The sequence below is a fragment of the Ochotona princeps genome, chromosome 17 (genome assembly GCF_030435755.1).
Source record: "Ochotona princeps isolate mOchPri1 chromosome 17, mOchPri1.hap1, whole genome shotgun sequence".
Classification (NCBI taxonomy): domain Eukaryota; kingdom Metazoa; phylum Chordata; class Mammalia; order Lagomorpha; family Ochotonidae; genus Ochotona; species Ochotona princeps.
Window position 1 is genome coordinate 21,017,297 of NC_080848.1, and position 12,194 is coordinate 21,029,490.

Consider the following 12,194-nt stretch of genomic DNA (forward strand, 5'->3'; position numbering starts at 1 on the left):
ACGCATCTTAAAAAACACCCCCAGTGTTTTCTAACCGTTTTATTTGGGAGTCTTGATCAAAGCGCTGTTCGATTTGGTTTTCAAGGTGTTTGGTGACTTCATACGCGTGTGCATTAAAAACTTCCTGGCTAATCTCATAAAGAGCGAGATCCCGCCTGTGGAGAGGTCACGAGGGAGGGGCGTCCCACTGTCCGCTGGGGGTGGCACTCACCCCAAGGCCTCTTTCTTCCCCCTCCCTCTTCCTCTCCCCCAGGAACTTCTCCCAACACTTTAGTAAAATGAGGGACGAACCCTGCTGCCAAGAAAGCAACCAAATGGAACGGAGGTGAGGGCCAAGGGAAGGACGCTTGGTCCGGCTGGCAGCGGCCTCCTTCCGTGCTTAGGATGGTACTCTGCTGGCGCTAGCGCTGCTTCAGTGCCTGGTTTAAAAGACGTTAGAGACGCAACAATTCCCACGGTAAGGAAAAGTCGGATCAGAAGGTGTACACCGCTTTTGGAGCTTTCCTTCCCTATGTCGGCTAACTGGGAGCTCCAGCCACCGAAGCAGCACACAAGCAGGCTGGGGACCACCATTCCGTTTCCTTTCACCTGAGCCCGTGCCAAGCCAATTTGTTCCTGAAGTTTCCTCAAGTCGAGTTACTAAAACGCTGCTAAATGGAATACAGATCTCACTGATAACACACAAAACTCAACTGAAATTTTGTTTCGAAGTGTAGGTGGGATGTAGGGGCATGGCTGTGATGTCTTCCTACTGGTGTCTCAGTGCAATCTCTCCATTTTTCTTTTTTTAAATTATTTTTATTAGAAAGACAGATTTTACAAAGAAAAGGAGAGACAGAGATGGCAAGAGCTTCCATTTCACTGGTTCAGTCCCCAAATAGCCACTACATCAGGAACTGAGCTGGTCCAAAGCCAACCGCCTGGACTTTTCTGTGTCTCCCACAGGGATGCAGGGTTGTAAGGACTTGGGCCATCCTCTGCTGCTTTCCCGGGCCATAAGCAGGGTGGTAGATGGGAAGTGGAGCAGCCGGGACACAAACCGGCACCTATATGGGATGCTGGAGGTGAAGGTGGAGCATTAATTAGCCTGTGAGCCATTATGCTGGCCCCAGAATCTCACATTTCTATGGACAGAGCCCTGTAAGTGCCACTCGCATTTACAGACCTTGGCTTTCTTCCACAGCTGGCATCAAAGCACAACCACAGTGGGGCTGAGGGGGAGGAAAGCATCCTGTGCACCCTCCACGCGTTTGGGTGTTTGGGAGTGCTGGTGGGGAAGGATAGGAAGGGCTGCTGATTCCAACAAAATTCTTGCTAGGGGGAGGGTCAGAACTTGCAATAACCTCAAGCAAAGGAATGCATCCCAGCACCACATATTTACTATACTAGATCAGACAGGATGTCCTCTGCTCCTTCTATCTAGCTGCAAGAAGGAACCCAGCATCATGCAAGCGGCATCTCCAACCGCAGGTGGAATCCTGGACTCCTTGGAGAGTTTGCCGTGCAGTACCCCCACCCCAGACCCTGCAGTCTACCCCCAGGGCATCGCCTCAGTTTGAGGTTCTCCAAACGCAGGAGCTTCTTTCACTAAGGAGGAGTTTTTGCTTGGGAAGGAACTGGGAGGGCCCATTTCTGGTCAGGAGCCTGGGGCTGATGCATTCGTTGGTAGATACAGAAGAGAGTTGGTTTTGTCCCTCTGCCTGCCACAGCTCTTCCCACCTCCCCTCCTGCCTCCTCCATACTCCCTCCTTGATTTTATTACGTTTGGGGATTTGAGTTTTTGCAAGTCATCATAAAGCAAATGACAAAAACCTGGCACTCTCATTCCAGCTCTGTCCTTTTATCCTTTCTAGAAAAGCTAGTCTGAGAAACTGAGAAATGCGGAACCAAAATATCCTAGGCAGCAACTTGGTGGTTGAGAGACTAAAATCCAGACCTCAGGCTGCCCAGGCCAATCTCCTTCCTTTCTGTTCCCGGGCAAGATCACTGCCCTTCCTAGTCCCCTCCCTGCCTGGAGTTGGTGAGCTGGGACTCCGGTTGAAAGAAGATTCTTCCTGAGAAGTTCCCCCACATACCACTTCCCAGCACTCTAGACACTCTAGGGAGTGGGAAGAGGGAGTCCCTAGGATGGAGGTGAAGATGGATTTTGGGTGAGTTGAACTTACTTGCAAATAGAGCCTCCCTGGCTTGTGTGTGTGTGTGTGTGTGAGAGAGAGAGAGAGAGAGAGAAGAGAGAGAGAGAGAGAGAGAGAGAGAGAGAGAGAGAGAGAGAGAGAATGCAGGGAGCCTGCTGCATGTGGCCTGAGCACAAAAGCCTTGGGATCCTGCACCCAAAAGAAGCTCCTGGCTCCTGGCTTCAAATCAGCTCAGCCCCAGCTGTTGCAGTCACTTGGGGAGCGAACCAACCAACGGATGATCTTTCTCTCTGTCTCTCCTTTTCTCTGTAAATCTGACTTTCCAAAAAAAAAAAAATAAATAAATAAATCTTTTAAGAAAAAACAGTACTCTAGAAAGAAAACAAGAATATTTTAAAAAGAAAAAAAAATCATGGAGCCTGAATGCCATGTTTGATACAATCAGGAGTTCAGAGACTTCTCCAGAGAGCTAGGAGAGCCACCATGGGGCTTGCAGCTTTGGAGAAAACCCAGGCCCAGTGCTGCAGACAGGCATGCTGGGAAAACTGACCCCTGCCCCTCCCTGCCACCACATCCAGCACAGACAGGAGCTGGGGACCTGGCCCTGGGAAGAAGTGGCCTCCCCCTCATCTTGTCAGTTCTATCTCAATTGCCATACTCCTCCTTGCAACCATCCCTGACAGCCAACCCATCCTCAAAGAACATCTTCTGCCTTCCATGCCCCTTACAATTGCACCCTTGGAACCCTTTTGAGGAAGATGCCAGGAGGACACATACAGGTTCACTAGCCCAGCTCTACAGGAGGTGGTTGGCATGGTTGGAATTGAGGGTAAGGAGGAGAAAGGAGGTCTCACACATACTCTGTTGGGTAAAGGGGGAGCAAAATGATAGATGGTCCAAGAGTTGGGACTCCCCTTCAAAACTCCTTCTTCAGAACTCCAAGACTTCAGGCTGGAGAGTTCCCAAGCAGCAGGCTGGAGGAGGAATTCACCGCTCCCCTCCAGCGGGCAATCCAGTGTGCAGCCCACTTGCCTTCCTCCCTCAGGACATGATCTTGACCTTCAATCACACCTGCAGCTTCTGTCTCTCCATAGAGGGTCAGACCTGGCCACCTCCTAGTGCCTTCTCTGTCTTTGCCTCTCTCTCTGATCATGTTTTCTACAATCCGCCCTCCCCCCAAATCCATGGTGGCTACCTTCACTCTCAATCCTGATCATGAAAGCACCCATGTGTACAAACACTAACACGCCAGACCGGCTGCATACTCATGTGGGTAAAAGATATTGAGTGTGCTGGGGAATCCGCTGGCCCTGGTGGACTAGGGGGGGAACCGCCTCTCCCCTAACGCTAAGTAGTGTAGATGTGTGTGGACTGGTAGGGTTCAGAGTGAGTACTTGTATAAAGAGAGGTCCCTATGCTTGGCGTCTTTGTACTTTGCGTCTGAGCACCAGCCTCTTGTCTGAGGGGTAACAGTCAAACAGCGATTGCTCGTGTTCATCTCTGGGTATGCAGATGTGCGTGGCCACAGCCCTAACTGCCAGCTTCACAGACGGATGCTAGTGTTAACAGTGGCACAGACACCTACAACTGGTATGTGCGAGCAAGTATGTTGTATTTGAGTCCAGTATGCTGGTGGTTTAATCCAAGTGGCAACAGATGTTTGCATACGTGCACACCTGTCCATCGAGCCCTTGGGCACTACTGTTTTAGAAACAGGTCCAGCAAACAGCCTGGAAAATAAGGTCGCTTGCACTATGTCCTGTGCCCTCCCATGAGCCATCATCTATGCTCATCTCTCCTTGCCGAGTTTTGTTCAAGTTCACGCTAGGTTCCTGCCCTCTGCGGCACCAGGAGAGGCGCAAAAGCCAAGACAGCAGATCCCTCCCGCAGCCTCAGGGGTCTGTAGGAGCTACGGTGTGTCGCAACCACACCGGTCGAGAGGGTGGACCATGCCGGAAGCTGAGGGGGCAGGAGGCGCAGTGGCGGCGGTCGCGGCGTGCCAGGCCCCGGGCGCCCCGCGGGGGCGTGCGCGCCGCGCGCGTGCGGGGCCGCCTGGGCGCCTGGCAGCACCTTCCCAGCCTGGCGTCTGTTTACCAACAAAGTGCCGGCGCTCGGCAGCGACGCATTCCGACGCGCTGAATAAGCCGCCGGCGCGGGCCGCGGCCGCGACTCCCTGACAGGTTCGTGGCGGTGCCACCAGGACCAGCGCGCCGATACCCGGGAGAGGAGGAGCACAGACGCCAAGTTCGCGGCGGTAGCGCCTCGTTCACTGTGCAGCTCCCCTAGCCCCTGGGGAGTCCTGGGCCAGCCCACGTCCTAATTACAGAGGTTACCAACAGCACTGCTCTGGAAGACCCCGAGATAAATGGGCCTGGAGCGGACACACCGTCCCTTTCCCTCTTCCCAACCAAGAGCTGCTGCCCCGGGGGGCGGGTCCCCGCACCAGGGCCTCCGTGAGGTCACCGCGAGCCGCAACCAATCCAGGGAGTCAGAGTGGGCGGGGCCCCCGTCGGGGCTGCGGAACCCAACTCGGTGGAGAGGAGGGGGCCCCACGAATTTGGGGGGGAGGGAAAATCATGGGGAGTACCCCCACCCCTTTCCCGGGCGCGTCCTCTCGGCTGAAAGAAGTGCAGACAGATCCCAGGGATCTGAAGTGTGGGGGCGGCTGGCCGGAGGCGGGGGGTGGGGGGCTCGTCCGGCCTTACGCCCCAGATTCGGGCTCGAGTTGGAGAAGGGAGCGAACGACGTTTGGGGCCATGGCCTAGGTCCCTGGACTCCGGCTCCGGCCGCAATGACCTCTTTGCCCTGCCCCCTCCCTGGCCGGGACGCCTCCAAAACCGTCTTCCCGGACCTCGCCCCCCTCCCGTCGTCGGTGGCAGCTGCCTACCCGCTTGGCTTCCCGCCCGCAACCACAGCCTCCCCCGACTTGTCCTACTCCGGACTCTATGGCAACCTTCTGTCTTACCCCTGCCCCCGGCCGGCGACCCCCGCAGACTCCTACCTTCCCTGCCTGCAGCCCGCGGCGCCCGCTCAGCCGCTCTGCGGCCCCGCCGAGCACCCGCGTGATCAGGAGGCAGGTAAGACAGACCCCGGCAGCTCGCCCACCTGTGGGGTCTCGCTCCTGCCTGCCCCCAAACTTGGCCTTTGCCTGGTCAGACGCAGCTAGCGGGATTCAAACCTTGCTCGCTGGCACGGGAGTCGCGGTGGGGGCAGGGCGAAGGGCTAGGCGGGAGACGGGGTGGGAGTGGGGAGGTGGGGAAGCAGGAGGGGCGGGGCGAGCCGGTCGAGGGCTCCTTTGAAAACCAACCTGGTTTCGATTTGTAGCGGCGTGAAATCCCGGCGCGGGGAGGGTCCCTGCCCCACCCCCGGAGCATCCGGGCTGTGTGTACCTTCGAGTAACGAGTAACGGAAAACTGAAAATAACCAGATGTGGGGGTGGGCGCCAAGCCCCTTCGCGGGACTCTCGGTCCTGCTTTCCCCCGCCCCCTCTCCATTGCCCCTTTTGGCGTTCGGGACTTTTAGGGAGGAGGACTCAAGCCACAGCCTGATGAAGAGAGGAATGCGGCCCCGCTGAAGGGCCGTGGGCCTGGAAACCTGCTTCCTCACCGCACACCACCCGCGTCCCGCAGTCCGAACTTCATCGTGACTGAGAGCGGGCCTGGCAGAATTTGGGGGGGCATAGGAGCCCACCACACGTTATTCTCACAAAGTAGCCACAGGCTGGGAGGGCGGTTCTCTCTCAGCCCACCTCTCTCAGCCCACCTCTTCCCCAGAGGAGGGAGCTGAACCTTGCCATTCCCACTCCTTATCGCGGTGGGATGTGCGGGTCTCTTAATTCCCACTGCCTAGAGAGATTTTGCACTCCTGAAACAGTGCTCTGTGGAAAGTCCCAGTGAACTCAAGGAGCTGGTTCGAGGTCCTGGCACCGGGTTCCAGATAGCTTACCAGACACTAAATGAGTTCGGCCACCTTATACACACACGGTGGTGCCCCATAAAGTTCATGCGAAATGCATCCTTTTATTCCATTTCCCACAAACTTTTTTATACCTATCTGTGCTGGCTCCAGTGTAAGAAGTCGGGTACCCTGCATCCCCAGCCCCGCACCTCACTGTGCCCAAGGCTGTCTTTGGCCGCTTTCTGTTCCCTAGGTGCACACCCAGCAGGTGACTTGGTGACAGTCAAGCCCAGGTCGCTGTGACAGATGAACGCAGCCTGGGGCACCTCTAGGATCAGGGAACTAACCTTGATGTATGTACCCAGGGATGGGCCAGGGGAGGCTTGACGACACCTGTTTTCCAGACTGCTGGCCCTTGCAAATCAACTTCATTGCCTGAGAGCAGCAAAGAGGAATTTTGGATTTAAGCTGGGGCTGTCTCCCCTGGCTGCTTGGGAACAGGCAGTTTTTGGAGGAGGGATGAAACCATGAGGAGGATCTGTACCCAAGGGGTGTCTACCCTTAGGTGTAGATGAATACGGTGTGTGTGTGTGTGTGTGTAGGTAGAGGCTCAGAGACTACATGGCCTTGTCCATCAGACATCTGGGTGTGGGCAGGGTGTGCTGGTGTCTTGCCTTCCCTTTGCTTAGTGGAAGGACGACCAGGTGGCAAATTAGTTGCTCTGCAGATTTTCCCGGGTCCAACGAAGCACAGCAGGTGCGCACACAGCACACGGCTGGCTGTAGACCAGATTGCAGCGTTTGCTTTGCTGGAAGGCGAGGGGAGGATTGGCTCCAGTGAATGATCAGCATGTGACAGGGTTTTTCACCCCCTGTTTTTGCCCACCCTGGGCCTCAGGAAAAGGTCTGGCTTCAAGTGAGCAGAACTCAAGCCAGGCAGCTCTGGTGCCTGGAGGGAAGCCCTGGGGTTGCGTTTCCCAGACCACAGCCAGGCAGGTCCAGTTGTGACTTGTTGCAACCTCTGCAATGGCCGGCAGTTGCTGTGGGGAGGGGACTGACGTGGGGGAGGGAGATCTTCCAGAGTTCAGAAGTAGGGGTCTGCCCCTATGGTGCCATCTGCACAGCCAGAGAGGCACGGGTGATATCCTGATTGGGACCTTAGAGAGGTGGGGTTCGAAGAAGGGGAGAGGGTGTGTGGGAGGGGAAACCCAGTGGTTTGGTTGAGGCTGGGGTCGAAGGGGGTGGACCTGAGAAGCCCACAGTACCTGAGGCTTAGTGAGGGATGTGGGGGAGGTGAAGGCCACTGGTGATTGCAGCTGGCCAAAGGTGGGAGACCGCATGGGGAGAACCCGCCGACAAGGGGAAGAACCCGGGTCGTGGTATGGGCGCCGCTGGGGCAGGGCGTGCTCTAATTTCAGCAGGGCCTGTCTCATGTGCACTTTGACCTGAACCCACCACTGGGCAGTCATTTTCACCACTTTATCCATATCTGTTTGCCTGAGACAGTCTTTGGTGTCCTATAGAGTGGTGTAGGTGGGCGCTATTGGCTGGGAAAAGTGGATCCTCATGCCTGCACTCCCACTTGGGGCTATTCCACAGCCCAGAGTCTGGGAAAGCGAGGCAGACAAAGACCAGATCTTCCACAGTGGCCTTGCAGTGGGCGACCCTCACCTTAGCCTCTAGCTCTCCGACCCTGGTGGCAGCAGGCGGGGACTCTAGCAGTGCAGCGCAAGACCGCCTTCTGAAGTTGCTGCCCACCTTGGCCCTGGAGGAGGGGCGAGGTGGTCACTTTTCCTACAGGGTACGCCTCTGGGGAGGGCCGGCCGTTCCAGCAGGGGAAGCCACAGCAAGCCCTGGGGGTCGCTTTCCACGCTCCAATGCCGGCACTGGAGGCAGGCTGAGCCGTGCGTTTCTGACTCATTCCGCTTTTAGCAGCCGGAGGGTGCCACGAAGACACTAGCCGGGGCCTCTAAGCTCCGAGTTTGCTGTCCTGGAGCCTGGAATGCCCTTCCCCCTCCACTCTCTAGACCTCAGCGGAATCCTCCTCGGTAGAGCCTCTGGCCCCGCCCCACCCCTAGCGAGTGCCTCGAACTGACTGAACTTTGACCTTGTGCCCCGCGGGTACCTGGGTACACTCAGCACCCAGGAGTGAGAGCTCCCTGGGGCAAGCCCAGTGTGTGTGTCACCTGGTGCACAGAACGTTGGGGCTGGAAAAGGGCAGGTCCCCACACACAGCTGAGTGTGCCCTCCCCCAGGCTCAGAGAAGCCACCGCTGCCGCCCCCTTCCCTGGAGCCCTCGGAGAGGAGCCGGCAGGCCAAGAAACTGCGCAAGCCCAGGACCATCTACTCGAGTCTGCAGCTGCAGCACCTGAACCAGCACTTTCAGCACACGCAGTACCTGGCGCTGCCCGAGAGGGCCCAGCTGGCGGCACAGCTCGGCCTCACACAGACCCAGGTGGGGTCCCATTCTTGCAGAACTAACCCTAATTCCCACGGGGCGTGAGTGAGTCCTCTGGCCCCTCCCGGGAGCATTGAGGGCTGACTGTCAGGTGGGGATATGGGTTAATGCAAAGGGACAGCAGGTGAAGGAGGGCACACCAGGTGGAGCTGCACTCCCAAGGCTGTGGGGGACTCAGCTTGGGGGACTCCCTTGGCCTAGAATCCTGCCCCCCACACTCCTGACCTCCAATTCTTTCCTCGTTTCTCCCCCAAGGTCAAGATCTGGTTTCAGAACAAACGTTCCAAATACAAGAAACTCTTGAAGCAGAACTTTGGTGGGCAAGAAGGAGACTTCCCAGGGAGACCCTCCTCCCTGTCTCCCTGCTCCCCACCTCTTCCATCCCTCTGGGATATGCCCAAGGCAGGAGCCCTGCCCACTGCTGCCAGTGGCTATGGCAACAGCTTCGAAGCTTGGTGTCAGCATCATGCCTCAGATGTCCTGACTCTGCCCCAGATGCTGTGAGTTGGGAAAGGTGGGTCACGCCCCCAGCCTCCTACAAAGCCAAGGACCCTGCCCACCTGCACCCCTTCTGGGTTGGGAGGAAACCAGCAACAGATGGGTTTTCTCAGGGTGGGGGCAGAGAGGGGGAGGAACTAGAGGAGGAAGAGGGGTGGGATTGAATTCTGGCTCCCTAACCCAAACAGCTAAATCAAAGACTTCAGCACTGGCCACCCCTTACCATGCCAGACATCTTCCCACCAACTTGACAAGGGTTCTGACAAGAGGCCTTGGCAGTTTACTCTGCCCCTCCCCAAGATCCCGCCACCAATGCCTCTTCCTGAAAGGGAAGCTCCTCACCGCCCCCCACCCAGCCTGGGATGAAACCAAAAGGAAACCAAGTATTTTTCTCCGTGTGTGCCCTGGGTATTTGGAGTCTTCATCTTTTGCTGTCGGGTCCCACCTACTGATTTTCCTGGTGTTCAGCTCACAACCCCCATCACTGATAGCTAATCACCAACTTGAGGGAGGTGGGATGCCGGGAAATGGAGAGTTTGTGGACCTGCAGGCCATGACACGTGCTTCTCCCCATTTGAGTGGATGCTGAGTTCAGCTGTCTAGGATGTGTCAGTTATTTATTAAGAGCCCATTTTGGGCCCAGTGTAAAGGCACAACAGACTAATTGCTCTGCCTGCAGCACCAGCTTCGCATTAGGGTGCCAGTTTTAGACCTGGCTGCAGTGCTTGCAATCCAGCTCCCCACTAATGGCCTGAGAAAGCTGTGGAGGATAGTCCAAGGCCTTGGGCTCCTGCATTCATGTGGGAGACCTGGAAGAAGCTCCTGGCTTCAGATCAGTCCAGCTCTGGCTACTGCAGCCATCTGGAGAGTGAAACACCAGATACAAGATCTCTCTTTGTCTTTCCCTCTTACTCTGTAACTCTGATTTCCAAATTAAACAAATAAATCTTTAAAAAAAAAAGATTTCCCCTTATCCCACCCAACACGACACACCTTTGTGCGCATACTATTTGGAATGCCAGGAGGGTCTCATTTTAAGGGAACTGAAGACAAGCAGGTTCCCAGGTGACTGCAGGTGTAAACACAGATGCCCAGCAGTGTGGGTCCGCCCACTGGGAACTGCTCAAATACACAACCTACCTGACTAGCATCCCACCCCCAGCTCCCCAGCTCTCATGCTGCCCTAGATTAAAGTCCATACAAAAACCTGGGCCCTGGATTCAAGGTATGTCTGTCCCCTGCTTTCTCTGAAGTGCTAGTTGGAGTTGGGAGGGAGGGGTCTCCTTTCCTCTCACACAGACTAGTCCTCTCGCTGAGCCTGCAATAAGAGGTGCTGTATTCTGGTTTGGCCGCTGCCTTGCTCTGTGAATCTAGCATTGTCCATGCTATCATACACTCACACTAGGAATGACCAAGGCCTGGGTGATCCTTGCCAGCAGATTCTCTCTGGAGCCTAGTTCTGGAGGGAACCAGGCGTTGGCACCCCTCCCCATAGCCAGGGAGAGACTCTGCTCACCTTGGGGAGAGGACAGGCCCACAGAGCCTGTGAGCCAGTTCCATCCACCTGGAGGCAAGGCCTCAGCCCCGCAGTAGGGGAGGGGAGGGAGAGAAAAGGAGGAAAACCCAAGAAGGGACCAGAATTCTCCATCTAGCTAACGTTTGTGTGGCCTCTGCTCTGTGTTAGTTCTGGGGTTACCAAGGCAGCCGCCGCAGGCTAACGGGAGCCAGGAAGAGGAGCAGACGGCTGTGCGGCCAGGACAGGACCACAGCTGCCCACCGCACAGACAGCACCCCAGGGGCTAGGGGAGCTTTGGGGGAGGTCGGAGCTCCAGGACTGGGAATAATCCCGGGAATCCTGCTCAGCCTGGCCCCAGGCGGTGGGGGAGGGGCTCCAATTCCAGGCAAAAAGCTCCCAGGAGTCAGCTTCCCTCCTCCTGCCTAAACCTGTTCCTGGGATTGCAAGTGGGGGCTGCCCCACTCTACAAAGCCCACTCAGGCACCGCCAGAAGTCCAAGTTGGGAAATTGGGTTGTATGTAGGGCATAGGGGATGTGATGTTCAAGGAAGCCCCCCCACCTTCGGACCCCTGCAGTCAGTTCCCCCTCACAGTCCCTCTGGATCTGTGACCACCCCCTACTCCCCAAAACACACCCAGAGGAAGAGTCTCTTGGGGATGCAAATGGCACGAAGTGGACCAACGCCAGGATCCCGGAACCCCAGAGGAAGGAGAGGACCAAGAGGAGAAGCATCTTTAATTTCCTTCCCATCAACGCCTCTTATGTCCCTCTGCCCCATCTTCAGCAGCAGCTGGCAGACGATGCTGGGGCCCAGGCTCCCCTTCTGGGTCTCTGCTGAGGCCACAGGCCCTGAAGGCAGCTGTTCCCTCCCTCTGCAGGTCGCACACTCCCCTTTCCACAGCCCAGAGATAAGATCTACCGCCCATCTCGGAAAGCCTCCAAAGGCGAGATTAATTGGACAGCCCAACACGAGTCGCATCGTTAAAACAACAGCCCAGGTTGTAAAGTTGCGTAGCACAAGGAGTGTAATTACTCTGCCCGCCAGAGGCCAGCAGAACTGATGGTGGGTGTGGGATGGGGAGGGTGTCTCACCCCCATTACCCTTTCTTGGGGAAACGGGAATCTCCCTTGTCACCTGGAAGCTGAGCCAGCTCCCCCAGGATCCCTGGGGAGGGCGGTGGTGACCAGCTTGGAGCCCAAGTAGAGAAGGAGCCCGGTAACCCAGAGGAAGCCCTGTTAGGAAAATAGGGTCCACAGGGGGAAGAGGGAACAAGACCCAGAAGTTAAGAACAACAGGGGCTTAGATGCCTGGAGTGCCCAGCCAGCTCTGTGACTCCTGGCAGGTTACTTGACCTCTCTCTGGGTCTTCATTTCCCGCCCTTTAATCCTAAGAGCATTCGCTTTGCGGAGTGGCTGTGATGATGAAATGAGATAGCGCTAGTAACATGCTTGACGGTGCCTGGGACATGCTGAGTAGATGGCGAATCGACTGCTGTTTTGATGACCAGGGAGGGGAGGGGTTACAGCGGAGGTGATCCTTACTGTCGTCCATCCAGTCACCTGGCGCCTCTGCAGACTTGCCTCCGGAGGCGGAGGCGGAACTTCGCATGCCCCAATCCCCACCGGACGCAAAGGGACTCAGCCGAGGCCAGAAAGCAGGGACTTGCTTCGGAGAACATCCAGGACTGCTG

General features: G+C 56.5%; 1 protein-coding gene and 1 long non-coding RNA gene across 2 annotated transcripts; both read left to right on the top strand.

Moving 5' to 3' along the window:
* The first annotated feature begins 4,699 nt into the window (after positions 1 to 4,699).
* Positions 4,700 to 9,011, top strand: DLX4 (distal-less homeobox 4). The gene is made up of 3 exons (XM_004591069.2): positions 4,700 to 5,212; positions 8,287 to 8,486; positions 8,745 to 9,011. The coding sequence occupies exons 1-3, from the start codon at positions 4,927 to 4,929 to the stop codon at positions 8,991 to 8,993; spliced, it is 735 nt and encodes a 244-aa protein (XP_004591126.2). The 5' UTR covers positions 4,700 to 4,926; the 3' UTR covers positions 8,994 to 9,011.
* A 1,673-nt stretch (positions 9,012 to 10,684) lies between these two features.
* On the top strand, positions 10,685 to 12,194 carry LOC131482405 (uncharacterized). Its single transcript, XR_009246968.1, has 3 exons — positions 10,685 to 10,806; positions 11,382 to 11,566; positions 12,012 to 12,194. It is a non-coding gene; the product is annotated as an uncharacterized LOC131482405 (long non-coding RNA).

Coding starts and splice junctions, on each gene's coding strand:
- DLX4 (XM_004591069.2), top strand. CDS start 4,927: ATGACCTCTTTGCCCTGCCCCCTCCCTGGCCGGGACGCCTCCAAAACC. Junction 5,213..8,286: donor CCCGCGTGATCAGGAGGCAG/GTAAGACAGACC, acceptor GCCCTCCCCCAG/GCTCAGAGAAGCCACCGCTG. Junction 8,487..8,744: donor TCGGCCTCACACAGACCCAG/GTGGGGTCCCAT, acceptor TTCTCCCCCAAG/GTCAAGATCTGGTTTCAGAA.